Raw genomic sequence first — 26112 nt, forward strand, 5'->3', positions numbered from 1 at the left:
TGGTATTGGGGATTCGGGAAGATTGAACGAGTGGATGGGAGGAAAGGAAGTATGAAGGGATGTGAACAGAACATACCAACGAATTTGAATTCAATTTGATCGTGACGCCCCTGAAGCCTTTCCCTCAATCCCACCAAACCAAACTCCAACTTTCAGAGAAGAAAAGACAGTCCTCCTCTTCTCTCATCTGAAAGGTGCTGACGTCCCTGCATGATGTGAGCGGACCGAGAATCACTGCCCGCTCATTTCCACATCCACAAGCGCATCACTCATAATCCTCAACACTCTCGAAAGCTGATTAATCCTCACCCGCCACCTCCCAATATCCTCAAGCAGCCGCGCATAATCCAGCAGGATCCTCCTCGCCGCCTCATACCCCGGACTATGCACCACGCCATCAAAGCAAATGCCTCCTCCATTCCGGATAAAGTTGACCGCCGCATTATCGGCCGGCAAATTGACTGTTTCGTCGGAGAGTCCTTCGGAACCGACGATGTCCCAGTCTACGTCGTCGATCAGGTCGAAGCCTGGAGAGATGGGGTGGGTTGAGTGGTGCGATTGGGGTTCTGGATTTGGGGGGATCATGAAGACGTATAGGCCTAGGAGTAGAGCCGAGATGAAGAGCCCGGCTGAGGCGTGGAAGGGGTCGCCGTCTGAGGCGCGGCGGTTGGACATCAGTTTGAATGTTTGTGCTGCGTGTAAACAAGCACGTCTTGCAGACGGTGTCTGCGTCCAGATGGCAATATCATCTAGTGCTTGTCTTGCTGTTGCAGCGCCCGCACACCCAGCTCCAATTTCGAAAAGCCGAATGTCGGCCGTGAGCATGATGCACATGTTGTGCCACAGGATAAAGCAGTTAGGGTTCATGTTTGCCAGGATGCCGCCGTAGACTTTGATGATCTGTACGGCGAGGTAGGACGTCTGTTTTGCGCGAGGGTCGGCCTCGTAAGTCTTGCAGGGCACGAAGGATTGTTGGGATGCGCGGACGTTGGTCCCGGAGAGCAGGCGGTGGAAGTCTTCGGAGATACGCATGCGAGCCATGCTGAGGATGCCGTTCATTCCCAAGGGATCGATGGTCAGGTTGAGTTCGGGGAGGCTCATGCGGTCGGAGAAGAGGCCGACACTGGGCATGCAGCATTGGTGGCCTTTGGAGATGAGTTGCGCCCATTTCATGGCTGTTGGTGCTTGGAAGAGGGCGGCGTCACAGGGGAGGATGATTTGGATGTCGTCTGTCCGCATGATTGGACTCGTATGAAGAACTGCAGAATACCAGGTATCGACCATCGTCAAGCAGACGATCAAGCTAGAAGAATCAGAAAAGTGGAGGCAACCTTCAGGGTTAGTATAACTCACCGTTTCGCACATTCTATTCTACTCCATGCTTTCCATCTAGTCTCTAAATCGGGAATTTGGTTAAAAAGCTCATCATTCAGAGGCTGGCCGTCATGGGCGCAGAAGAGACCGTTACTCTGGGCAGTCTGCTAAAATAAGCAGTGTCCATACGATATGAGGCAAGACAACTTACCGTGATAACGTTGGTGTAAATCATCTGACATTGTGTGGGGTGGCTCTTTTCCTGGAGATGTTAGTGTTGACCGAAACGAGTAAAGAAAATGAACGTACCCCAGTCATTTCTGAAAGATTGAGAATTAAAACAGCGCTTGCTAAGCTGCAAAGTTGCTCTAAACGGGTTCCATCTCCTCGAGGCTGAGGGGGCGACATCAGCTCGTTACATACTTGCTCTAATGCTTTCTATGTCTTAGTCAGCACCCAATCTCAACCAACACGTTCACAAGCTTACCGAAAATGTTTGCCGGACAAACGCAGTTGCTCCTTTGGTTTGAAGAATTGTTAAGCCAATCAGGCACATGATAAATAAAACAGAAGTCGGGGCTGTCTTCGGACAAAACGTAGGTGTATGAATAAATGGCATCAAGGGATGGAACTGCCGGAAATACAAATCTAACCCGATATCAAAGATCTCAGCTGGTGGAAAGCTCGTTGGGACAATGTCGTTGTTAACGGATTCCGCTCGATCAGCTGATCGTCCTTCAGATGGAGTTGAAAAGTTCTCTGGTGAAGTGAATGCTGCTGTTCCACGATCGATGCCCATGGAATTGACAGTGACGAACATTCTCTGGAGTCGTTCTCTACAATCCTCATCCAGGCCCCATCTCGACCCACATTGCCGGTTCTGTTCCATTGCCTCTGGCGAGAGATTTCCATTTGAAAAGAGGTTGTCTTCGGGTTTTAGAGCTGCATCCCACCATAGTGTTGGCATCAAACGCAGCGGATTGCTGTATCGATTTGGCCAACATCGCTCGACCTTAGCAAACCGTTCGGTGGGTATCAATACACTGGGAGAGCTGGGATTTCGGATAGATTGTTGCTCTTCGGGAGTTAACATAGATGGCCGTCTGTCTTCCCTCGGCATTCCATCAGTCGATCCCCCAAATGTCTGCATTGCCCCTGGCTGCAAATGAGACTCCAGATCGAACTGATCGAACCAGGTCTGTAAATCCTGAGGCATGATTGATCCATCTGGACCAATTCCACCCATACCAGGTGAGATAATTCCATTGATCCGGCCAGAGTACAAGTCAGTGCCAAAGTTATATCTCGATGCCGTATTCGGAGATGCTCCAATGGTCTGGAAATTGGGCTCAGATGGTACCGGTGGTGGCTCGTAAGTCACATCTGGATGATGATTGCGGCCTGAGATGTCCAAGTTCCAATCCTGGGCAGCTCCCATTTCTGGCAACGTGCTCCCTCCAGCATCAGGCATGGTTGCATCCATGGCACGGTTACCCCATTTCCGTTGCGAAGCCAGCAAAGCAAGGTGGTCTAGTCCGGAGGGCAGTGTATGGGACGAGGAATTCTCCACATGGTCCGGGATGGAGTCCTCCAGAGCGGGATCAATGACTGACGGCGAGTTGAGTGGCTCCTGCTGACTTTGCCGTTGCACATCTTGGGCTGACGGTTCATTTAATCCTGGTGGAACGACCTGGCCGTTGGGAGCAGTCGCGGCTACACCGCTCACCTCGATGAAGTCCCCTTCTGAAGAGCTTTTTTCGATCTCTTCGCCGGGGATCTGGGGGTGGTTCTTCAGATGGCGTATCAACACGTCACTTAGGCAAAGTCAGCAACCCGTGTCTCCAGGGCAGACAGCGTAAGAGATAGGTCTTCTAGATCGGGAGGGCCCACCTCCGAGAGAAGCTTTTGTTACAACGCGGACATGTGTACGGTCGTTCGCCCGTATCTTGGGAGAAGTTAGCAAGGTGCACCGCGTGATATGGGCGCTGTTGAGGTCGCTCAACAGTGTTCAGGTGTTGATGATATCAATCAGGATAGGATATCGCTCAGGGCCAACGTACGGGAGCGCTGATGGCGTTTCAGATGCTCTGCCTTCGAAAACCTCCTTTCGCAATACCGACATTTCTTAGGGAGGAGGCCCCGGTGCCGGTCCTGGACTGGACTGATCGGCATCACCTCCGTTCTGTGGTGCTCGTGTGGGGCCAGCTCATACGGGGACACCGCCTCACGGGTACGGTACACTCAACAACAATGACACCGCGGGACTCCGGGAGACTGTCAATGTGCCCCTGCACGCCGGATGAACGCAAAGGGGGGATCAGCAGCAGCGAGAAGGGGCCAATAGCTGGCGCAGTGGAGGGCGGTGTAGGGCGAGGCGAGGTTCTGGAAGGGGAGAAGGAGAGAAGGGGAGAAAGGGAGAAGGGAAGAGAGAGGGCGGGTTCGGGATGATTGACAGATGGATTCGGGAGGTTGAGGTGAAGACCAAATCTGGCTCCTCAGGTTGGGCGGGGGGGTCACGATTTCCGCTGGGCTCTGGCGGCGCAGGCCGACCCACTTGGCAGCTGGGCAGCAGGGCAGCACGGCCGGCAGAGGGTGCAGCACTGCAGCGAAATCTTCGGGTTCTCTTTTCGCGGAGAAGCGGGGTAGAATGGATACTTGGTAGTAGTGATAAATAAACCCTTGCCCTGGATCCACAGACACCGCAGTAAGGGGTATGGGCGAATAAGACAGCTGAAATTCAAGGTTTTGTGGAGGCGAACCTGCTAGAAACACGCTTCAAGGTAGGGGTTTATTTATCCCAATCACCAGGTAATACTCGTATAGTACAGTACTGACTGCCCAGTCCAGTAGACGACGGACAATGGAGCCCCGCCAATGAGCGTGTCTACCTGAAACCCTCAAAGCGGATCGAACAGGCCGACGGAGACGATGGGGGGATTGAGTCTCCGTATTTGCTGTGCTCCGTACGGAGCCGTATTGACGGGGAGGACGAGGGTCCCTGGCCACGAGGGGGTTAGTCCGGTCGAAAGTGCGTGCGAAAGTGCAGAGCGACGTCTAATTGAGACTGAGTGAACTGTGTCCTGGCTCCTTGTCTGTGGCTGGCTCGCTACATTTAATTCCCATAATACGTTGTAATTGAGACTGAGTGAACTGTGTCCTGACTCCTGACTCCTGGTCCTTGACTCCTGTGAGACCCTGGCCTGAAGAGCGAAGCGTGGTCTGGACCCCTGCTGCAGTGAAGCGTGCAACCGACAGGGGCAGCACGGGTTGGGGCGTCAGGCCGCATGTGGTACGGGTACACCGTACGTAGTACGAAGTGCTCGTACAGTACATACCGGACCCACTCCACTCAGTGCACATATTAAATCCGCATGGCATTCCCATCCTGTGACAACTTCTTTTCTTCCAACAACCTTCGACACCTCAAGTCGTGGAAACCACCCCCCCGTGATGTAAAATCCACACTCACAAGCCAACCACCCACCCACCCACCCCGCTTCTGCAACCATGGCCTCCCTCTCGAACCCCCAAATGCTGATGGCCGCGGCTGCACTCTTCGGAGCCACTGGGGCCTACCTTGATGCCAGGTACGGCGTGAGTTACGACCTTCGAAAGCTGTCCCAAATCCGAACATCTCGAAAACGGGTCGGGGAACGCATCCGCGAGCTTGGGGGTGAAGCGACGCTCTATCGACTGTTAGAGTTGGCGGATCAGGGGGCCGAGGCGTTGTGGTTTGAAGGTCGAAGCCTCACTTACGGGGAGATGAAAATAAGTAAACTCTCGTTGCGAACTTCAAAATCTGAGGACCAGACTGACACCTTCTAGACGTCGATCAACTCGCAGAATTTCTCCGCAGGCATGGCGTGCAGGCTGGCCATGTGGTGGGCGTCTTCTGCACCAATTCCCCCGAGATGGCGTTCGCCATCTACGCCCTTGGCAAGCTGGGCGCCGTGGCAGCGCTGCTGAACAGCGCTCTTCGCAGTAAAAAGCTAAGCAAGGAATTTTCTAGACGTGTTCTAATCTCGGGCAGATGAGACACTCAAACACTGCATCGGTATCTCAGAGGCGCAACTCGTCGTTGCGACTCCAGACCTTGTCGAGTTCGTACCGAGCAGCACGGGAGTCCGAGAGCTGAGACGGTTTAACCTCAATCTCGGGTACGTTCTCCCTATTTCGGGCTCCTCCCAGCCCAGACCAGGCTCAACGATTATCACGATCGGGCCCAATGAACTCTCTCCCCTGTCTCCGGATCCCCAATTCCCACGGCCGGTAAGGACAGCAAAGGATGTTTGGATACTCATCTTCACCTCCGGAACCACGGGTGAGCACAAAACTCACCCAACCCCCCCTACTCACTAAAAGAAATCCCAGGAAAGCCCAAAGCTGTCTCCCTAAAAACCTTCCTCCTCCTCGCCGTCTCAACCCCATATCCCCAAGATACCACGAAAGCAACCCTCTACTACCCCCTCAGAACATAATGCTGTCTCCCGCTCTTCCACGCCACCGGCTTCCTCGTCGGACTCGTGCACTCATGCGGCGTCTCCGGAACTCTCTGCCTCTCCCGCAAATTCTCCGCGTCGAAGTTCGCCCAAGAACTCGCTGAGAGCAATGCAACCCGCTTGCTCTACGTGGGTGAACTCCTGCGGTACGCGTTGAGCGCACCGCCTTCTTCTTATGATAAAAAACACAACTGTATCGTAGCCACCGGAAACGGCCTGCAAGCAGACGTCTGGGAGCGATTCCAGGAGAGATTCGGGATCCCTGAAATCAGAGAGATCTACAGGAGTACGGAAAGCGTGTCGGGCTTCGACAACATGTGTGGCGGTGCCATCGGCGTGGGGAAAGTTGGCTTTTCCGGTCCTCTCGGACGTTTTCTTGAAGATACGATGTTTTTGGTGAAGTATGACCAGGAAACACAGACGTTGTACCGGCACCCGAAAACGGGCTTTTGCATCCCGGTCCCGGACGGCGAGCCTGGGGAGGCGATTGGCAGGGTCACGATGATGGATTTTTATTCGGACTATTATAAGGATTCGTCGGCAACTTCTGGTAAATTGGCGAAAGATGTGTTCAAGAAAGGAGACCTGTTCCAGCGCACTGGAGACCTGCTTGTAAGGGAGAGTGATGGCTGGGTGAGATTTCATGAAAGGACGGGTGATACATTTAGATGGAGGGGGGAGAACGTGAGTTCGGCGGAGGTGAAGGCGTTTATGGTGCAGCTGCCAAACGTCCACGACATCGTTGTTTATGGGACGAAAGTACCCGGGTAAGGATCCTCCTTTCCCTTCTTCCTCGATTTGATTCTGCTTGCTTGGTTAAATGGTGGGTTTATTAAAATGAGGCGAGTAGGTACGACGGCCAAGTCGGCACTGCAGGCATCACGCTCCTGCACCCCTCATCCGCAGCCGAAACCACATACCTATCAACCCTTTATCCTCATCTGCGAGAATGCGGACTACCAGACTACGCAATTCCGAGGTTGGTTAGGTTTACGAAGCAGTAAGTCTCGATCACTTCATCTGACTCTGAAACTCATGTGTTTAGGATCGACATTGGGATCACGTTCAAGCATGCAAAAGATGTTTTGAAAACGAGGGACTGGAAACTGAAGGATGGCGATGATGCAGATCATTTGTACTGGCTTGATGGGGAGCAGTACCGGATGCTGGATGAGGCTGCTTGGAATCAGATCTTCTCGACTGCTCGAGCAAAACTATAAATTACAATGTAAGTTAATAGAAGGAGGCAAGTAAGTCGATCCGCTCGCTTCCAGCTACACTTTACTTTCCGCCTCTAATTTTGTGAGCATTCACAACAAGACATCCACCCATTTCATCCATCCATTTCCTTGCCTGTCCTCCCTCCTTGCAATCGATCGATTCCACAATCTCAATTTCCAAACGTCCCAGCCTCATTCTCACCCCCACCCCTTCCCTTCTCACGGTTTACTCCTCCCCACATCCCAGCTCGTCCCCTCACTCATCAAAAACTCCTGGCCCCTCTTCAACACCGCGCTATTTTCTCTCCCGAGCCACTCCGGCTCCAGCCTCTGCAGATTATCCTCAATCTCATAACTCTCTCCACCACTCACCCACAAAATCTTGCCTGCGAACGGAGTTACTGCTCCTTCATGCCTTTCTTTGCTCTCCCCACGGTTTGCTGTAGCACACAGAATAATCGCCTTCCCCACATCCTCAGGCTCGTTTTCTGGAAGTTTGTTTGAGGCCCAGCCAAGTTCGATGCCCTTCACCATGCCCGTCTCTGTACACTCTTCATCAGCTACTGTCAAGATGAAAAGAATTTGATGGGGGAAAGGGGAAACGCACTTGTCATCCAAGGACAAATAACATTAATCCTAACTCCCTCCTTCACCGCACTTAAATGCAAACCCCGCATAATACCTACCACCCCATGTTTACTCGCCGTGTACGCGACTAACCCAGTGCATTCTTTCCAGCCAGCTATCGAGGAGACGAGGATCAGGTCTCCTCCCCCATTCTTCCTTAAGAATGCCAACCCAATTCTGGCAGTGATGAGAGGGCCCTTCAAATTCACATCTCTATGGCGTGTTAGTCTTGTTGGTAAGAATGTGAATGGAGGAAAGGGAAAGTGGGAAGACATACATCTCAGCAGTACTGAACTCCGTCTCTACATCTTCATCAGGCAAGAATGGGTCTTTGGGGAGAGAAATCCCGGCATTTGCTACTGCGATGTCTATCCTTCCCCATCTTTTCTCCGCTTCCTTGAATAGTTTGAGTTGATCGGAATACTTCGTCGTGTCGCAGTGGGTGAACACAACTCTCTCTCCTAATTCTCTCTCCAAAGATAGGCCATGAGAATCAGCGACGTCTCCGAAAACTACCTTTGCGCCGTATTCTATGGAGGTCAGGTTATGATGACTGAAAGGGAAAAAAGGGCTGGAAGAGGCAAACGCACGGTGGAAGAGGCGCACTGTGGATCGTCCTATTCCGGTTGCCCCTCCGGTGAGGACGACAACCTTGTCTTTCAGTGTGGTGAGCAGAGACGGGTTGATCTGGACGTGTGCCATTGTTTGATATCTCCTATCAAAAACGTAGTGTTTTTCAAACTGAAATCGCAGTTAGAAGATGTTGCACTGAAAACGCAATTTCCAAGTGTTAATTAAACCTCGAACTAAAACAGCCAGCGCAACAGCATCACACCTCCCACCCTCCCACCCCAAAGCCGCCAAACCTTGAGGGTCTGGACTTGAGAAAAAACTCACACTCCCATACCACCCGATCCCACCAAGGCAGATGCCGAGATCGCGGTGCATGCACTAGCTCCCCTCGTCGCCCTCCCCGTTCTCCTCCTCCCCGACTACCCCACACCCAACTTCTGCATCGGACAACTCCCCAAGCCCGGCCAGTTTCATCCCATCTTTCTCTGCAACCACCAGGTCCCGAGATCGTGACGTCCCATCACCCAGCACCTTAGTCCTCCCCATGCTCTTCCTCCCCGAAAAAGTGGATCCCCCAATCATTCCCCCTCCAAGACTAATTAGTCTCCAAAGCGGTCCGAATGCGAGCGCGGGGTAGATTGAGATCTGTGGTGGGGTCAAATCAACCTTGGGTTGCGACCCCACGTCACGTCCGCGAACTGTGAGCGGGCAGCTCAGACCACAGGATGAATGTAGGGGAAAAGGAGGCTCGGGTGGGACTATGACATTGATTTGGTTTCCTAGATTCATTCTTTTCTTTCTCTTGGAGATTTTGAAACTTCAATTCACTCATTCTTGAAAAGAATCTTGAACTCCAGCTTCAATTCGTACAGCACACTTCCGTCCTTGAGTTTATTTCCAGATAGGAAAAGAGCGGCGTAGATTCAAGATGAAGGTCAGCCCATTGTCACCCTCTATCTTTGTCTCACTTAGTATTTCGCAAACAATGGGAAGAATTAGTCCTATACTAACACAAGACGAATCAGGTCCTCGTTGTCGGTGCTGGCCCCTCAGGCCTCACCCTCGCCCTCCTCCTCGCAAAAGCAGGCATTAAGATCACCCTACTAGACGCAGCACCCACGGTCGACGACCGCCCGCGGGCAGCACACTACGCTCCCTCCGCCATCCGTGTCCTGAAAGCCGCCGGTGTCCTCGAGGATGTTCGCCGTGACGGTCTAATCCCCAAGAATATGACATGGAGGAAAATTGACGGGAGTGTGATCACGAGTATCACGGATGTGGCTCAGCCAGGGACACCAGACGCGTTGACGGTGCTGCCGTTGAATATGCTTGGGAAAGTACTGTTGAGCCACTGCGAGGGGAATGCGAATGTGACGGTGTTGTGGAATAAAAAGGTTGTTGATGTGGGCACGGATGGGGATGGGAAAGGGGCTTGGGCGAAAGTACAGGGGGAACAGGGAGAGGAAACGTGGACTGCGGATTATATCTGTGGGTGTGATGGGGCGAATAGTCAGGTTCGGAAGAGTCTGTTTGGAAATGAGTTTCCGGGACACACGTGGGATGCGCAGATTATTGCTACAAACGTATGTCTCCCTTGTCTCCTTCCCCTTGTCTCTATTTCCGTCTCGCTTAAGGTTTTTCTAGGTGTATTACCCCCTGGATAAGTTCGGCTACGACGACATCAACTTCATCATCCACAACGAAGACTACTACATGGCCGCAAAAATCACCACCGACGGCCTCTGGCGCGTCTCCTACGGCGAAGATACAAAGCTCACACCTGAAGAAGTCGTCGCACACCAGCCCGCAAAGTACGAACGCATGCTCCCCGGCAACCCCAAACCAGGCGACTACAAACTGCTCAACGTGGGCCCCTACCGCATCCACCAACGCATGGCGCCCGCCTTCCGCGTCGGGCGGATCCTGCTCGCCGCCGACGCCGCCCACCTCTGCAACCCATTCGGCGGTCTCGGCCTCACTGGAGGCCTGGTAGATGTCGGTGGTCTTGCGGAGTGCTTAATAGGCGTTCAGAATGGCTGGGCTGGGGACGAGATACTGGATAAATATGATGAGATTAGAAGGGAGAAGTTTCAGGAGGTTATTAACCCGATTAGTAGTAGTAATTTTTTGAGGGTTAGCGCTACGGATCCCGGGGAGGCCTTGGTCAATGATGAGTTTTTGATGATGGTTGAGAAAGCGAGGACGGATAAGGAGACGAGGGAGGAGTTGGATCAGGTATGTACTGAACTGTTTTTCGAGTATTTCTTGGGTGTAGAAGCTAATGTGGGATAGGGTGTCTTTGCTGTGTGTCATGACTTTACGCAGTATTATGATAAGGAGAAGGCGCCGAAGGCTGAGGCGAGGTTATAGGGTGAGGAAAATGGTGGGCTTTGGGGGTGCATACTTTCTATCCTAAAAAGAAATCTGGACTTCTTGCTATATTATTGGAGACTTGTACCTCTGCGCTGTTCTTTCCCACTGATTTATCTCAAATTTCAGTGCCGTAGGTGACGGGATGTCTTATCAAAATTAGTCATTCAGGGAGGGAACTGAGTCCTCATGGTTAGAGAAGACTCTTTAATGATCCTCTTGAATAGATTTCATCACTGTATTCGAAACTGTCCAATGTTGAATTTCACGTTTGGAAGTATGGTTCAAGTGCTATCCTATTCATCCTCGTGTACAAAACCCACAGCCGCTTCTTGTTTATCTAATCTACCCCCTCAGCACCTACAATTTCATCCCACTTTTGGTACTTTACAACCATTCCAGCCTAATGCGTCATGACCTGCCCTGCTGTCTTCTGGTGCATCCCGCCCAACCACGTCCTGCTAGTAACAACCCTAATCCTCTTCCCAAAGAAGATAAAGATAAACAGCGCCAAATTATTCGCCAACAACACAGACACAAAGATCCCCCCAATAACAACCGCATACCCCCTCAGCAAAATCCAATCCAGCAAGTAAAGACCCATCCCGAAGCTGATCGCCTGCTTCCCGAGGTTCATCGCGATAAGCATCTCGCTCGTGTTCGCCGTGTATGAATCAACAGCGTAAGCGAGCGTGAAGGAGAAGTAGAAGAACGCAGACCAGTTGACCATTGCCACGCCGGCGAAGTACCCGAACCAGTGCAAGTTATGTTGCGCGGTCATGCCGTAGACGAGGAGCCCTGCAGGAGCGATCAGCATGGGGATGAACAGGACGCCAAGTCGCATCTCCGCTTCGCGGATGTGGTTGTTCTTTCGCGTCAGGTAGGCGGCGAGGCGGTCGGAGGTGAAGGTCAGGGGTACGGCTCCGAGAAACCCGACGGCGTTGGCGACGGCGATGAGGCCGCTGTTTTCTTGCTTCCAGGAGTAAGGGGGCGCGGTGATCTTCATGGGGAAGGTGTAGTTAAATGCCAACGCTCCGAGACCGATATATATACCTATATGGAAGTCAGAAAGTGACGCGTAGGGAAGGAGGGAAAGGGGACAAACCGTAAGTCGTGATAACCCAGAATACGGCAGGAACAACGAAGTAACTGAATGGTCGAATCATAGTCATGAAGAACTCAGCCTCGTGATCGATGTGGCTCCACGGCTTTAGTGTGCTGATAAACGATTTACGGTCTGGGATTGCAGTGATGTGGTTCTCGTTCTCGGTATGCTGGGTGTGGACTTCTTTGGAATCGGATGTGCTTCCATTTTCGGCAGTCGGCGCAATGGTTGAAACCATGGACTTGCGGTCATACATTGTTTCTTCGACGACAAAGAAGGCAATGATGAGGAGAACACCGGCGAAGGCAATTTCGACGTAGAAGTAGAGGCGCCAGGAGTAACCTCCTGCTAACATGTAGCCGGCGTAGAGTGGACCAGTGGCGCCGAGACAGAGACATACTTGACTGATGTCAGCTGAGCTCTCACGTTAGGAGAGGAACTGTATACCTGTGTAATATCCAATTCTCTTGCCTCTCTCGTGGAGGAAGAAGATGTCGTTGACGAGTTGTACGGGAAGTGCCTCGCAGACTCCTGAGCCGAATGCGTGCAGAACTCGAGTACCCATCAAAGCTGGATAAGTCTTTGATTGAGAAGCACCAATCAAGCCAGCAAGGAACTACATCTCATTAGCCCCATCCTCTATGCTCAAAGAGAGAGATCAGACTTACACAAACAAGTGACATAAGCATTACAGGTCTTCTCCCAATCTTCAGATAGAGCGGTACCAGCACAAGTGAACCTGTTTCAATTAGCTTATGTCATACTGTACTTGATTCTGGCAGTTACTGACCAAATCCAAAAGCCAAATTTGGATAAGAGATCAAGCCCGAGGCCGTGGAAGGCGTGATGTTGAACTCCTCGGCATAAATCCCAATGTAAACAGCAGGCCCGACCAAAGCCGAATTACCCAAAAATGAGTACGCTGAGCAGACAATAAGGATCATCGTCTTTTTCCAATTCTCCCACTACGGTATTCTTAGCAACTTGTATCCTTTGTTTTCGTGATATTGACGTACTTGCAGCGGATCGTTGGGATCTTCGGCTGGGACAGGGAAGAGAGCTTGTCCGTAGAAGACATCGTCTCCATCTGGATTGACTCTTAGCAGAAATTCCTTGAGGTTGAAGAGGTATATGAACCAGCAGCTGAGAGATTGACGGTCCCTGGAACATCTTCTTCGTGAGCATGGCTGCAACAACGTTAGAGCTTCATTTTCAAACTGGGTTAAGTATTGCTTTTCTCACCTGTGATGCAGATGGTATCTCTGCGGCTGCTCAACCTTCAAATCGGAAGCCATCTTCAACTTCGTTAAACAGTAAGCTTAATACAATCACAGCTTTTAACAGCAACAGTAATACAAAGTTGGAATTTGAGGTCCCAATAAAGCTTCCAGGATAGCTTTGTCCAGGGCGCGGGGATAAACAATATACTTTCAATTAAGATAGAAATCGAGACTGTGGGGCCCCGGAAAAAGTTAGGTCCCGGTGTGGAGGATCTCGCTTTTGCCTGCATTCGTCTCCGCACGAGCACTTGCGTGGCAGATCTCGAACTCAAAGGCGCTCGATTGCGGAGGGGCGTGCAGCGGGGCAATGCGTGAGCACATCCGGCCCGTACTTGAGCGTGAGAGGACCAAATTTCAATATCCCACACTGCCTCGACGTTTTGAGAAGCCGAGGGACGCCCAGTAGTACGGACGTGCCTGTGGGTGTGGCAGGGCCTGTGGGTTTGGGGTCTCTTTGGAGTTTGGTAAGGAATCGAGGCGCTGTTCGATGAGTGCCGAACGAGATCTGGTCCTGTGACAAAGAGTCACTTCGAGGTGAACCGCAAGCCAGGCCCCACATTACGCTAAGTGCCCCTGATCGCAAGCTTGCTCCCCGTACCTCGTCCTTGGGACGATGGTTTGACTGAATCTTGTGTGAATCATGATGTGTTTTGCAATTGTGCTTTCCTGGGCTGTGTTTGAGAACGCCTCTTCATCAGCAGGGAGCAGGTGGGGTGAAGCAGTGAAGCTGGTTGAGGTAATGCCAAGAGAGAATATGATTAATGGGCAAATTATAAAAAGGACCCCCCCCTTCTACTAAAAAGGACCCCCCTAAAATTTTAAAAAGGACCCCCCCCCTAGATAGCCAAAACCACCAAAAAAAGAGTTAATGCACGCAAAGATCGCAAAGTAGGGAGTTGCATTTCTCATAAATAGAGTTAATTAAAGCTAGCTAGAAAAGAACTTAAGTGAAGCGTGAGAACTGACTAAGCGAAATGATCGTACTAGACTAAATCCAGAGATCATACGGTAATAGTACTATAATAAGAGCCTTATATTTAGTAGTATCTGCTTTGGTTTCTACTAGGTCCCTTAACCTCTTAGCTAGGGTCCTTACTTTTAGCATAGGAATAATCCTGGGCTCTAGGGGGCTTATAACCAAGCCAGATCCCGTGACTTCAAGGGACTTTACAAAAAACTCCCTATTCCGCCTTATTAACCTACCCCAGATTCTCGATTCGGATTACGACATTAGCTAACTAGTATTAACTTCATTAAGCTTAGAGCTTATAATAGCTCTTAGGCAAAAAGGGGGGCTTATTACGTACTATCTCTCTCAAAGATCATGAAAAATACTACTTCCTTCTAATATTTTTGTATACTCGTCTTATGAAACTATTAAATCTAAGTCTAATAATTACTTCTCAAAGCTCTATATATAATTCTAGGGGGGGGTCCTTTTTAAAATTTTAGGGGGGTCCTTTTTAGTAGAAGGGGGGGGTCCTTTTTATAATTTGCCCCTCAATATACGCGCACGCTCAAGATATACGCATACGCTCCGTACGCTGTTGCGTGCCGGAGGCGCGTAACAGCATGCCCCTAGCCTATTAAAGTCCTGGTATTAGTAGAGATAAGCCCTAGAGCTCCCAGAATTAGCACGACGGCTAGTTTTGCGTTTAACAACTGCGGAGGCAACAAATACTGTCTTTACGAGCTTTGTGCTATATGCATTGCAAAGGGCGTGTCTATTCCGAATAACAGACTCACTTGGGGGGGAACCTGAAGCTTTGTGATTCATACCTCCTCACTGTGAACCTGAAATCCGCATTGCCCTCTATCTTTAACCCAGCATTATTTAAATGAACTTTTAGGAAGAGACAGATTAAAGATCTTAGGAACGGAGAACATCTTTGTAGCGGAAGTTCCCACCATGGCGCAACGACAACCACACCTCCCACCGCTCTCCGCAACCCAAGCCCCTCGCCACCGGCGCTCAAACAGCATGGAATACGACAACAGCTCCCCAGAATGGTATCGGAAACTGAGTCCCATCCTACCTCAACTCTGGATCCGCGATTCTGCCCTCATCACCCCAGCGATTATCAGCGAGCTCGAAACTGCTTGGCTCAGATACCAGACTCTGGGAATCCCAGGAAAGGGTGACGGTGGGAGTAGAAGTGCTCAAACAAAGGCTGGGAGAAGGAAAATTGAAGAGGAGTATATGAGGCTAGAGCCAGACGTTAGGAGGGCAAAGGAAGTTGCTCTTGCAAGGCATGAGAATTTTGTGATTCGGGGGAGGGATGGGAGTTTGGATTATCACACTGAAGAGAAGAAGCTGAAAAAGAGTCTCGGTGACAGGGCTCTGGGACTGGTGGTGAAGGGAATGGACTTGGTATTAAAGCAAAATCTGAGGAAAGACGGGAGTGATCCGGTGTGAGGGTGTTTGTTGAGTTGTCAGCTTTGACGATGTGATAGGAGATGCTAGAACAATAGGCAACTTGCTCTGGCCTCAAATGCAAACTTGAATCCTTTTTCTAAGTTTTTGATTGAAGTGGCTCCCTTCTCCCCTCCTTCTCTTAATCCACCTCAAAGCAAGGATGCTCAATGGCCCCTTTTCGCTGCTCAACTAACAACTTCTTCTTGGTGGCAGACCGAAAGTAGTCCACCAATTTCCTCACTTCCTCAAGTGGGCGCTGTATCTGCCCTCCGGTCTAGGTTTCCATGACTAGCAAAGACTTCTTTCATGGACGCCCTTCTGCCCGGCTCTCCCTCGCAAATTGCTCCAGTATCCCCTCCCCAATCGGCCTCGCTTCTTCCAAATCCGCGGAAACCGAACTAGTTTCCGGTGGTCCATCTGGTTCGTTTTCGTGCTAAGACTGCCACTCATCGCATTCAATACTATGTCATTTCGCATTGGTGAAGATGTCTTCCAAAATTGGATATCGAAGTATGCGGTCGTGGAGAAGTATTGGGATGGCTTCTCACAGAGGAAGTGCGAAACCAGGATTCAGCTCGAGGAGGACAACCTTGTCCATCTCGCTTCACGAGAGGTGGCTGCAAAGTATGATCTTAACTTCGAGAAACCTCCCGCCAGAAGAAGTTGTGTTCCTCGAGAAATTGATGTAGGCCGGGTACCAGACATTATCCTTTTCCTTGAGATACTTCAAGTGCGCAAAACCTCCGCCCGTATAGTGCTTCAAGGCCTCCTCGCGCTACTCCCGGTTTACTGTGAGCACTATGAGGACAGTCTTGGCATGATTAAAGCCGGGGCCTCTGAACGGAACAGTTGGGCCCAAATGAAATTGACGAGTGAGCTAGTCCAACCCTTCCACGTCCAGGGCTCAATTCGTCGGCCTTCCGGAAAGGTCAAGATCCATATATTGGGGTGGATCTCCGTCGGAAGTAGCGGAGACAGATGGAAGGAGTCGAGTGACATTTTATGGGAGTATTGTGGACTCTAGGCACTTCTACTGAACGACCGACGGGCGGAGGATGGGTTTGATTGTCGGTGGCACGGTTAACTTGATTAACTATAGTCAAAAAAGTGATCTTAGCTGGGGTTAAAACCAGAGGAGCAAGGTCCTTGACGGTATCTGATGCTACTAAAGTCGATGGTAGAGCAATTGGGGACTTAATAAAAAGCTCAAGTTTGTTGTGGGAAATGACTGACGTGTCAAATGCAAGATGCCGGGGACGAAAGAGATTAGGGGTGGTTAAGTTGCAGGGATTTTAAAATGCATTCACGCAAGCTGGCCAAAGATGTCTTCGCACCCTGAAACTGCTGCTAGCTAAACCCTCTTGAACTGATAGGAAGGCAAAGATGCAGTTTGAAGCAGATATGCTCGGCCTAAATGGGGCGATCGCTGCAAGACTCCGTGCAGGGACTAAGAGAGGGAAACAACCAGCGAAACTGTAATTCAAATCTAACAAAAAATGTTAACGAGTAGTCATACCAGTTCCGCAATCACTCCATAAATTAACGAGAAGTTCAAAATTCAGACCCATCAAGCCATGCCCCCATCTTCTCCATAAACAACATCCTCCTAACATAAACAATAACAAAACTCGGAATGATCCAACTCCCAAAATGGCCAATCCCCTTATTCCTACCGATCTGCATTCCCGTGATACCTGTTTATCATCAGTCAACTCGCTATCAACACCCCTTTCCGTTTTCCCCCACCCCACAACGAAAATACTTACGATGAGAGATCGTTTTGTACGGAAGTGGTGTCTTGTTATTCAGAAGCAACATAATGCTCTTAGCCAGATGGGCAGACTGCTTATTAGCCGGTATCAACTGGCTCCACTCGCAGTTTGACACATCACCAATAGCCCAGACATCCTTTACTCCTAGAACTTTGAGGTACGAATCAACGACCACATAGCCTTTCGGGTCGAGGAACTCAGTTGGCAGGTAGGAGGAGTTGGGGGTTAGGCCAAAGGTTGGGATATATGTGTCCGTGGTCAATTTCTCGCCGGTCGAGAGCAAGAGTTCGTAGGAGCCGTCGGGAAGTTGGGTTGCGTTCTTGACTTGGGTAGAGAGTTTGAGGTTGACTTTTAGGGTTTGGAGTGACTTTTGGACGTAGGTTGAAAAAGTCGTTGGGGTTCCTGAGAGGAGTGTTGGATGGCCTGCGATCTGAAGGGGTCAGTCAATATCTTGCATCTTTACATGATTCTAGAAAGGGTCTGTTGCGGCAGTGAAAGATATTTCCGCATGAGAAAGACCTACGAAGATAATCTCCTTCTCTCGTCCGTACTCGTACGCCAGCTCACCAGCAGTTTCACACCCAGTTACTCCACCACCAGCCACGACAATCGTCCTGGCTTTCTCAACGCGTACATGAAAGCCGTTTCGAGCAGCCTTTGTGTCTTCTGTCGACCCAACCCCCTTGAAAGGTGCATCTCCCTTGGCACGAGACCCAGTAGCAATAATGAGGAAGTCGTAGTCGAGCGTTGAGGCGCCCGTGGAGCCAGAAATCCCAACGTGTTTGGCTTCGACGTTAACACTTTCGGCCGAGCCGAGGACGAATTTGAACTGATTGGCCTGAACAAGCTTCGAGTCAGTCAAAGTTGAGGAAAGGGGAAGAGAGAGGAAGAGGGGGAATGAGAATATACGTACGGGATATTGCTCAAACCCCTCAGCAATCGGCCGAAAAAGCTGCTCATCAGAGATCTGTCCAGGTACTAATCCTCTCGCCGCAGCCATACTCCAATAGAAATGCGTATTCGGAGACACCAGAGTGATTTTGAAGGGTGCGGTCTTCCCAACGTGCTTGAGAAGCCGATGAGCGGTGCTGATTCCCGCGTAGGAGCCTCCAAGAATAACAATGTTCTTCATCTTTCGAGAGGCAAGACTCAGATTGGGCGTTTCTTGAAAATAATTTGCAGTGATGAAGTGAAAGATGGTTCTGAGGTTTTGTTGAAGAAAGCGAAGCATTGTAGATGCAGAGAAGAAGACTTCGATGTTGGGAGTACGATGTAGAGTTTATAAAGAGGGGGGAACTACTTATGAAGTACGGATGTCATGGGAACGAGAACGGATAGGAAGATCATGCAGAATAGTCTGTCTGGTCTCGCGCCACACTGAATTATAACTGCAGCCCGCTCCCGAATTTCCTAGCTCGTGCAAATATTTCATTTGCTTGACACATCATTCTGCTGCTGACTGATCGGCCGGGAACACTTTCCGGTCCGTCCCCTCTAGCAGGAAACTGCGAACTTCTGACCGACGCCCATGTTTTGGGGGAGGCATGGCCAGCCTCAATGAATTTGACAAGGATCTCCGTATCAAAACCAGACTTGATTGGTCTATCACGACACACTTCAGGAGAAGACTTTTGCAAAGCCTCGCATGAACTCCCGATGCTTGGCATACTTTGAAAAGTCTTACTGTATCTGACCAATGTTGAACCTTTGATACGATCTTGTCTCATATCCATGAGGTGTTAGCCGCAGCTGTATCCAATGAGAGGGCGAAGCGCAGAAGTGGATCTCCGCGCCCAGAAACCAACCACAAGCCGGAGCGCAGTGCTTAGAAATATTCGAGATATGTGCTTCGCGACTCCACCTGCTTTTCAATGTTCCGCAGCGGATAGAAGTTAATCAGGGAGGCCCGGTCTGACAAGGTGGATCTGGGCCAGTAGTTGGCCCTTGCAGGGCGAATCGTGCGAAGCGCGGCTTGCCCCAATCATGGAGATCCACTGTGAGGGAGTTCAGAAAACCAAAAGTGGTCCAAATAAGACCATGAAGCATGATTTCGTTTCTCCTCCCAAGCTCCATATTGAAATAGCAGATCATTCTAGATCAATATCATACAATCCTCGAGTTCCCCGATCGGGGAAGATACGGAATAAAGGATGGGCGAAATAGGACGAGGAAACCCTCAACTAAGATATAAAGCTCAGATCAACAAGAGATTCTTCGTAAGCTCAACACAGTTTTCCCAACTAAAGCCAAGTATCGTCGCCCTTTTGCTCCAGATATCTTCCAGAATAGGCAAAACCCTTCCGCGATGTTTGAGTGATGAATTCAGCAATGGCGGCGAGGAGAAAGCGCTCCGGAAGAACTGCTTGTCTTCTTGCCTTGCCACACAACCGACGAAGAACAACGGACATACCAAAGACGGTAACAGATTTGTTGAGGTTCGAGTTCGGAGCATTGTCATGGCTTCAGAGATCGTTTTGTCTAAAAGTATTAAGTGCTGAAAGCCTTGGACCAGCAAATGGAGATAGATTGACGCCATGTAAAGGAACATGTGCGTGACGAGCGTTGGCGGGTCTAGCATAGTGTTGAATGATGGAGCGGAAATCGCGCTAGAGATGTTGATATTCTCCAAGGCGCCTTGGGTCAGACCACATTGGATCTCCTGACTCATCTCATCGACTGTCTGCTCAAGTTGGGAGCAATCGAAAGCTGCATGTTGCGAGGCTTGAACTTTTTGCCCATATATCGCAGCAAGGCGGCCAAGCAGGAGGATCACACCGTCTTTACAGCCCATAATATCTTGAAGTTTGGTCTGAGAATTGAGAGTGATGACGCGGGAATGATACGGGAGTAGATGCGGAGCCGTTCCCGCCATAATGGACGAAAGGATATCTAGCCAAATGATACAGCCGAACACAAATCGAAAAGTTGCGACTTCCTCCGTAGTCTCAGGCTCGTATTCGGTGATGGGGTGATCCTCGAATAAGATTCTTCTCGATTTCTCGACCAGACCAATATCTTCCAGGCTTCCTTCATTGCCTCGTTTATACATACCCATTGCTGCACGAAGATGGGGCTGCCATGTGTCGCCATCGCCAGTAAATAGCTATACAATTTGATCAGCGGAGAGCTGTTTTTCCGAAGTAGCAGCGTACCTCATAGAATGTGAGTTGAACAACTGTAGTCACAATCCCCAGTTTCCTATATGGACAAGAATGTTTGGCAAACTGATTGAGCGATCTTATACAAATTTCGAAGTGGTTGCCTCGCTCGATCTTGGCAGCGACTCGACTGGATTGGCTTATAGTTGGCAGTGCGACAGTCCGGTAGTAAGCACCAAAAGTTAGGGCGGCGTGGTACAGTGGTTTTACACGAAGCAGGAGAGGTAGTAGCCAGCCTCGTCCACCTTCCAAGGCACTCGGTTTATACAAGGGGAATTGTAAGGGGAATAAGTCATCCAGGAAATGCATCAAGAGAGTGGTCTCATCCACTGGGATGGAGAACACAGATGCAGGTACTGCTTGATCATCGTCTTGAAGGGGAAAAGTTTCCTAATCAGCATCAGAACTAATTTAAGTTGCTTCCGGTAAATATGCTCACGTTTGATGCATCTTGCACCTCTTGAATTCCGCCCTCTTGAGAAGAGCCATGGTCCGATGGAGGTGGCGTATCAAGCTGGCGATTTGATATGGCACCCGAAGAAGAACTTCCCAAAGGCACATTCGAGGGATTGGGCGCTATTCTGATAATGTGGTCCCGCTGCCTCGAAGAAATTTGAGTCGTAACTTTGCGTCTCGAGGTGTGCTTCACGATCTCCTTGATGCCACTTGCAACCGCCTTTTCCTCCTCACCATTGTCCATCCAGTCAGGTCTTGGGCCATAGCCATAGCAAGTAATGGATAAAGATGTACATAGAGAGCACAGCGGCCGGCCCTCGTCACATTTCTTCTTGCGCAAGCGGCAGGTCCAGCAGCCTTGCTTACTTCGAAGAGGACCGCTCATTGGGATGGCAAATGAGCGGTCATAGGAGAATTTTCCAGCAATGGAACTGAGACAAAATTACAATATAATAGCAAATTGTGTGGTCTTTTATTGTATAGGCCAGGGTCAATGGTTCTAAAATTGAAGATTGTGAAAGTAACAAGAGGTGATTGAGGTCGGGTGAGTTCCGATATTGGCTGCTTGACTTCGCGTTGCTGACACACGCCGAAGCGAGCCCTGACGCGTTGATCACCACGAACCTCAAGCCGTCAACCAACCCTCGCAAACACCAGCAACATCAGAATGGATTTCTACGAAGACTTACATCCTACGATCCGTCACATATCCGTCCGGCATCCAGACGGGAGTTGCAGATGCAACGGAACCGCCCTCGAGTTCAACGCGCATTTGTTCAGTCAACATATCGAACAATATCTCCCTCCCACCGGGCCAGTTCTCACGAAGAGAGGACAGATCGCGAAGAGGCAACCCCCGAAGCCGAAAGCACAGCCACATACATGGTGGAAAGCTCAATGCTCGTTCCGGAGCCTGAACCCGAAAGGGACAGTAGCAGAATTACAGGCGCGATTGAGAGGCCACGAGAAGGATCCCATTTCGAAGGGCAATCTGGAGCTTCTCGAAAGGGCGAAGAAGGAAATCAAGATCAAGCGGGATGAAGCAACCGAAATCAAGTGGCTTCATAATATGTCTGCGGAAGAGAAGATGCGAACCAATCCCGGAAGGTACCTGAAGGAAGCTTTTCCTTCTGGGGACACCGGAACAGGAGTCCTTGTGATCAAATGCTGGCATATGTCGACAATTGCACCACTGGCTGAGGATATTGGGCTTGAATGCGAAACTGTCGAAGCACCGATAAACAGAGATCACTTCATGCCAATATCCGAGGATTTATGGGTTGTCGTTGGACAAAACAAAGCAATCGTCGCAGAGAAAGTACGCTCAATATCGAGAGAAGCACAGCGGATCAAGAAGGAGATCAGACATGAAGAAGAGGAACAAAGGAGGGATGAGGAAGCTATCGAGAAGAAGAAACAGCAGGACCTGAAAAAGGCCCTGGCTAAGTCGAAGGACTGGGATGCTACTGGAAGCTGGAAGATAAACTGTCCGTATATCGAAGAAAATTGGTCCCGCGAGCATTGGGATGAAGAGGAATTGAGCCTTCAAATATACCAGGAGAGAACAGCTAAGGGGGCTCAGATGTTTGCCAAGTTCAACTTCGGAGTCACCACTGGAGTCTTCAGGTTTGAGCGTCAGCGAGATGATACCAAGGCGAAGATTGCCAAGCCAGACACACACGCGAACAAGAAGAAAAGGAAAAGATATGATTCCGAAGACGAGGATAACCACGAGGACAATAGCTCTGAGGAGGATGGTATTGATGGAGAGGATGACGAAGAGAGGGAGCGGAGCCCTACGCCCGAAGCCTTCTACTTCGGATCCATCACTCAACCTTCAGCAAAGCACCAAATCTGGAATTATCGATGGCGTGGAGAAGAGACAGGGGAAGGGGTTATTGAGCTTTACTCGGACAAAAGGCTGTTCAAGATGAAGTTTTTTGGACCAAAGGTTGAGAAGTTAGAGGGGACTTTCGGAGGCGATATGTTCGAGGATTGCACGTTTACGGGCGTGAAGGTTGGCGTTGGAGGCAAGGTCGACATCGATATCTCGGAAGAGTGGTCAGAGCGAAATGAAGGAGCTTATGAAAGTGCACGAGTTGGCCGATGGCATTAGAACGGCTTCATTCTTTTCCTTGTAAGATTTGGTATATCGACACATTTGGTGGGAACCACTTCTTTGCAGGTTCGCACCCAGGAGCTCAATCTAGCTCTAATACCGAGATTTTCTGCATACTTCACCACTGACAAGCGTCCCTACAATTGCATTCGCCAATTACTAACCTTTTTGGTCAGTCCGTCACGCCTTTGCTTCACAAGCGACTTAATGTTCAAGTTATCTTCTGAAGTCAAGTTGAAGCTATGCAGTGCCCCGAATATTGGCCCCCACGTTACACAACCTCAACTTCCGCAAGCCAACTCAACCTTTCCCTCCTTCAACATCTCCAAACATCACCGACAGCAAGTCAACCGTACAACCTACATCTTCTTGCGCCACAATATTAAAGCCTCTGCGAATTGGTTTCGAGATGGAACCCGCGACCCGCACTCGATTCGACGACCTCCCTCCCGAATTGCGACAAAAGATCTGGAGCTTGATTCTGCCCGGCCCACGACTCGTAACCGTCAACCACTTCTCGAAAGCTCCTCTTGCCCTCCATATCAATCGCGAATCTCGATTCATAGCCTTGAAGCATTACGAGCTGCTGCACCCTCAGCATCTGGAGCACGCCAAACACACGAATGGGCACAGATGCGTGAAGGGATACATTGATTTCGAAGTGGACATTATTCACATGGCCGTGTTGATGCCTGTGAAGATATTGACCAGAAGATCTGCCATCTGCAGGATAACTGTTGGCTTTGGCAACATATCTCGTCGACGAGAACATTTTTGATGACGGATTCTGCCCTGACAAAATTCCTACGGATGAGGAGCTATAAGCTGATGATTCATTTCAATCCCAATATTCGAGGTGTTGAGTATCAAAATCTTCCTGGACGCCTTACGGAGACAGGGTTCCAGCGAAAAGTTGATGCTGCGGTCAGAACTATATCCACTCGGATCGATGCAATAAAGGCAAGCAAGGCACTTGAGGGAGTCAATTGGGAGCCACCTACTTATTCTTTTGTCCGATGCGGGCTGGATGCTGCGGGCTTAAAGTGTGAGAAGCCAGGAAGCTGTGATGGACGCCTTGATGCCGGGGATTAGGGGGAGCTTCGATAGCAACCGAGGTACTCTAAGCGTTCCAACAGAGTTGGCTTCCGGGGAGCACGCCCTGCTCCACTCTCAAGATTACTTCGGAGCATTAAACGCCACATGGATTGGATAATAAGATTCCTAGTGATTTCGGAGCTCGTTATTATAGCCTCGTTACCATTTCAATGCGTACCGGTTGAAGACTCTTGGAGCCTTCAACTTGGGACGATCTGCGCACAATGCATGTCATTCTCTGTCGGTGTCTACGTCTCCGCCAGCCGCAACATTCTGGCCGATATTTTTCTGATAGCCGTTGCTATCCCTGGTGTTCGTAAGTATATAGACTCGTCTTTTTAACTTTGGGGGCCACAAACATACTGATCAATACATCACTATCACACTGCCTTTGAATATGCCTCAGGAGCCAGAAGATCACCCTGCCAGGTGTCGTGAGTATGGGCATCCTCGTTATAATTACATATATCGTAAGAACTATCTCGGTAATAGAGCTTCCGCTCGATGACCCCTTGTGTGAGTCCATCCTTTCAACGCGGTCAGAATGTCTCCGAGGAGTTATCTACTAACCAATCATAAAGCGTTCGCGACCGATGCCACCATATGATTGACCGTTGAGATGCAGACAGGGCTCTGTTGCATCTCTGCTCCCTATATTCGACCTCTCCTTCGCCAAATATTTCCAGGATTTCTGTCTTCAACTTCAGAGCAAAAATGGGAACTCGAGTGGGCGGAGCAGGATAATTGGCAGTGTTTATCGAAACAATTCTTCTCTTCCAAATCGTGGTAGGTGTGTGGGAGAAAGGGTGCAGCCCTGAGACGAGTTGGAGTTGAAGAAAACCTCGCACTCGACAAAAGACTTGTGCTCTGAGAGCCGTAGCCACAGCCAAAATGACGATTTCGACCCACGAATACCAAGACCGCGAAACAGGAATTTGGAGGTTATGAAAACATTCAGATTTTCGGTTGCAAATGCGAGTTCAAAGGGAAATGGGGCGGAGAGGTCGAATGGGAACATTGCGCCAAGCTCGAGAACGTCGAATGTTGAGCGAGTTCCTTGCGCCAGGAAAACAGCACTGGCTTGGACAGAGAAGCAGGAGACATGGAGTTGGTGTTCAATGCGATTTTACACAGATTTAGAGAGAAGTATCATATTATTCCTCGTTAAAAGATTTCGAGCGCCCCTGAACTCCAGAATTGAGACCGTGGCCCAACTCCCAAAACCCCCCATCACCTAACAAGTATTACGACCCGACCGAATTATCACCAACCATCTGTCCTTTTCCATATCGAAAATCCGAGATATTTCCATGAAGCCCCTATAAAGGCTTTGTGCCAAATCTCTTCATTATTTCTTGGAATCCCGGCTTGGATTTCTTATGCTGCTTCCGTGAAGGAATGCGACCACCACCTCGCCGTCCACCACGCGGACGTCTTCCAGTGGGCGCTTCTGCTCCTTCTAGTCTCCCTTCGCCACCGCTCGCTTTGTTACCCTCGAAGCGGACTGCCTTGCTCTTGCGCTGTGCTGCACGAGCAATAGAGTAATCCTTCATCAAGTCCTTCTCCAGTGAGATCAACTCATCAAGCATTCGAATCTCCATGGATGCCGTCACTCTATTCTGCAAATTTTCGGTCTCACCTGCGGTATCAAGACCCCGGAAAGCGCACTGCGCTCTCCACCACGAAATGGGCATTTCGGCCACACCGCGTGCTGGCTGAACGCTGGGAGTATCGTCTGTGAAGTTGATTTCGTCATCAGCTGGAATAGTGATATCGTCATAGATGGGCGCTGTCTCTGAGAGATAGATACCAAGTTGGCCGAAGCAGCGATGTCCTTCGAATAAAAGCCCATATCGTGTGCAGACGTAGGAGCCGCTTTTGTGCTCGATAGGCACGTCAGTGAACGGGATAGGAGCGAGAGATTCCATTTTGAATACTAGACAGAAATTGTGTTGGTTCCTTCAGGGTGGTTCACTCGCGTTGAAGTGAAGATATAGGTTTGAGAGACAAAGAATGTAAAATCGCCGTTCGCGTCGAAAACCCCACCTGTAACTCGCGCTCCTTTCAATCTCCTTTCACCTTTGAAGTGGCAAACAAAACAGGGGAGG

At 50.0% G+C, this 26112-nt stretch overlaps 10 protein-coding genes across 10 annotated transcripts; 4 read left to right on the forward strand and 6 right to left on the reverse strand.

The window, feature by feature from the left end:
• Positions 1-129: 129 nt before the first annotated feature.
• K444DRAFT_25929 (uncharacterized protein) lies at positions 130-3622 on the reverse strand. The gene is made up of 7 exons (XM_024871387.1): positions 3375-3622; positions 3205-3259; positions 1802-3128; positions 1624-1752; positions 1526-1576; positions 1354-1478; positions 130-1303 (listed from the first exon to the last, which is right to left on the reverse strand). The coding sequence occupies exons 1-7, from the start codon at positions 3484-3486 to the stop codon at positions 232-234; spliced, it is 2871 nt and encodes a 956-aa protein (XP_024734751.1). The 5' UTR covers positions 3487-3622; the 3' UTR covers positions 130-231.
• A 1199-nt stretch (positions 3623-4821) lies between these two features.
• On the forward strand, positions 4822-7033 carry K444DRAFT_644320 (bifunctional fatty acid transporter and acyl-CoA synthetase; the record flags this gene model as incomplete). The annotated part of the gene is made up of 7 exons (XM_024884947.1): positions 4822-5086; positions 5140-5295; positions 5345-5471; positions 5508-5635; positions 5908-6580; positions 6664-6813; positions 6859-7033. 7 exons carry the CDS (start codon positions 4822-4824, stop codon positions 7031-7033), a joined length of 1674 nt encoding a protein of 557 aa, XP_024734752.1.
• On the reverse strand, positions 6828-8362 carry K444DRAFT_691356 (putative 15-hydroxyprostaglandin dehydrogenase; the record flags this gene model as incomplete). The annotated part of the gene is made up of 4 exons (XM_024887790.1): positions 6828-7575; positions 7641-7873; positions 7938-8190; positions 8251-8362. 4 exons carry the CDS (start codon positions 8360-8362, stop codon positions 7253-7255), a joined length of 921 nt encoding a protein of 306 aa, XP_024734753.1. The 3' UTR covers positions 6828-7252.
• Positions 8363-9045: 683 nt separating this feature from the next.
• On the forward strand, positions 9046-10629 carry K444DRAFT_564713 (FAD/NAD(P)-binding domain-containing protein). The gene is made up of 4 exons (XM_024877075.1): positions 9046-9167; positions 9259-9816; positions 9878-10468; positions 10526-10629. Exons 1-4 carry the CDS (start codon positions 9162-9164, stop codon positions 10601-10603), a joined length of 1233 nt encoding a protein of 410 aa, XP_024734754.1. The 5' UTR covers positions 9046-9161; the 3' UTR covers positions 10604-10629.
• A 377-nt stretch (positions 10630-11006) lies between these two features.
• K444DRAFT_631584 (MFS general substrate transporter) lies at positions 11007-13003 on the reverse strand (the record flags this gene model as incomplete). The annotated part of the gene is made up of 8 exons (XM_024883383.1): positions 11007-11656; positions 11709-12107; positions 12156-12324; positions 12377-12447; positions 12499-12673; positions 12725-12795; positions 12846-12895; positions 12951-13003. The coding sequence occupies 8 exons, from the start codon at positions 13001-13003 to the stop codon at positions 11007-11009; spliced, it is 1638 nt and encodes a 545-aa protein (XP_024734755.1).
• A 1894-nt stretch (positions 13004-14897) lies between these two features.
• On the forward strand, positions 14898-16552 carry K444DRAFT_691365 (uncharacterized protein; the record flags this gene model as incomplete). The annotated part of the gene is made up of 2 exons (XM_024887791.1): positions 14898-15398; positions 15754-16552. 2 exons carry the CDS (start codon positions 14898-14900, stop codon positions 16426-16428), a joined length of 1176 nt encoding a protein of 391 aa, XP_024734756.1. The 3' UTR covers positions 16429-16552.
• A 403-nt stretch (positions 16553-16955) lies between these two features.
• On the reverse strand, positions 16956-18308 carry K444DRAFT_644324 (FAD/NAD(P)-binding domain-containing protein; the record flags this gene model as incomplete). The annotated part of the gene is made up of 4 exons (XM_024884948.1): positions 16956-17098; positions 17171-17606; positions 17700-18014; positions 18090-18308. 4 exons carry the CDS (start codon positions 18306-18308, stop codon positions 16956-16958), a joined length of 1113 nt encoding a protein of 370 aa, XP_024734757.1.
• A 1062-nt stretch (positions 18309-19370) lies between these two features.
• Positions 19371-21175, reverse strand: K444DRAFT_644325 (uncharacterized protein; the record flags this gene model as incomplete). The annotated part of the gene is made up of 3 exons (XM_024884949.1): positions 19371-20279; positions 20329-20724; positions 20774-21175. 3 exons carry the CDS (start codon positions 21173-21175, stop codon positions 19371-19373), a joined length of 1707 nt encoding a protein of 568 aa, XP_024734758.1.
• Positions 21176-21404: 229 nt separating this feature from the next.
• K444DRAFT_26133 (uncharacterized protein) lies at positions 21405-23064 on the forward strand. Its single transcript, XM_024871413.1, has one exon. The coding sequence runs from the start codon at positions 21458-21460 to the stop codon at positions 22904-22906; it is 1449 nt and encodes a 482-aa protein (XP_024734759.1). The 5' UTR covers positions 21405-21457; the 3' UTR covers positions 22907-23064.
• A 2218-nt stretch (positions 23065-25282) lies between these two features.
• On the reverse strand, positions 25283-26107 carry K444DRAFT_26085 (uncharacterized protein). The gene has a single exon (XM_024871409.1). The coding sequence runs from the start codon at positions 25930-25932 to the stop codon at positions 25324-25326; it is 609 nt and encodes a 202-aa protein (XP_024734760.1). The 5' UTR covers positions 25933-26107; the 3' UTR covers positions 25283-25323.
• Positions 26108-26112: the final 5 nt, after the last annotated feature.

The sequence above is a fragment of the Hyaloscypha bicolor genome, assembly GCF_002865645.1.
Source record: "Hyaloscypha bicolor E unplaced genomic scaffold K444scaffold_113, whole genome shotgun sequence".
NCBI classification, from domain to species: domain Eukaryota; kingdom Fungi; phylum Ascomycota; class Leotiomycetes; order Helotiales; family Hyaloscyphaceae; genus Hyaloscypha; species Hyaloscypha bicolor.

Coding starts and splice junctions, on each gene's coding strand:
- K444DRAFT_25929 (XM_024871387.1), bottom strand. CDS start 3,486: ATGCCGATCAGTCCAGTCCAGGACCGGCACCGGGGCCTCCTCCCTAAG. Junction 3,260..3,374: donor GAAACGCCATCAGCGCTCCC/GTACGTTGGCCC, acceptor ACTTCTCCCAAG/ATACGGGCGAACGACCGTAC. Junction 1,577..1,623: donor ATCTTTCAGAAATGACTGGG/GTACGTTCATTT, acceptor TAACATCTCCAG/GAAAAGAGCCACCCCACACA.
- K444DRAFT_26133 (XM_024871413.1), top strand. CDS start 21,458: ATGGATTTCTACGAAGACTTACATCCTACGATCCGTCACATATCCGTC.
- K444DRAFT_26085 (XM_024871409.1), bottom strand. CDS start 25,932: ATGGAATCTCTCGCTCCTATCCCGTTCACTGACGTGCCTATCGAGCAC.
- K444DRAFT_564713 (XM_024877075.1), top strand. Junction 9,817..9,877: donor CGCAGATTATTGCTACAAAC/GTATGTCTCCCT, acceptor AGGTTTTTCTAG/GTGTATTACCCCCTGGATAA. Junction 10,469..10,525: donor CGAGGGAGGAGTTGGATCAG/GTATGTACTGAA, acceptor AATGTGGGATAG/GGTGTCTTTGCTGTGTGTCA.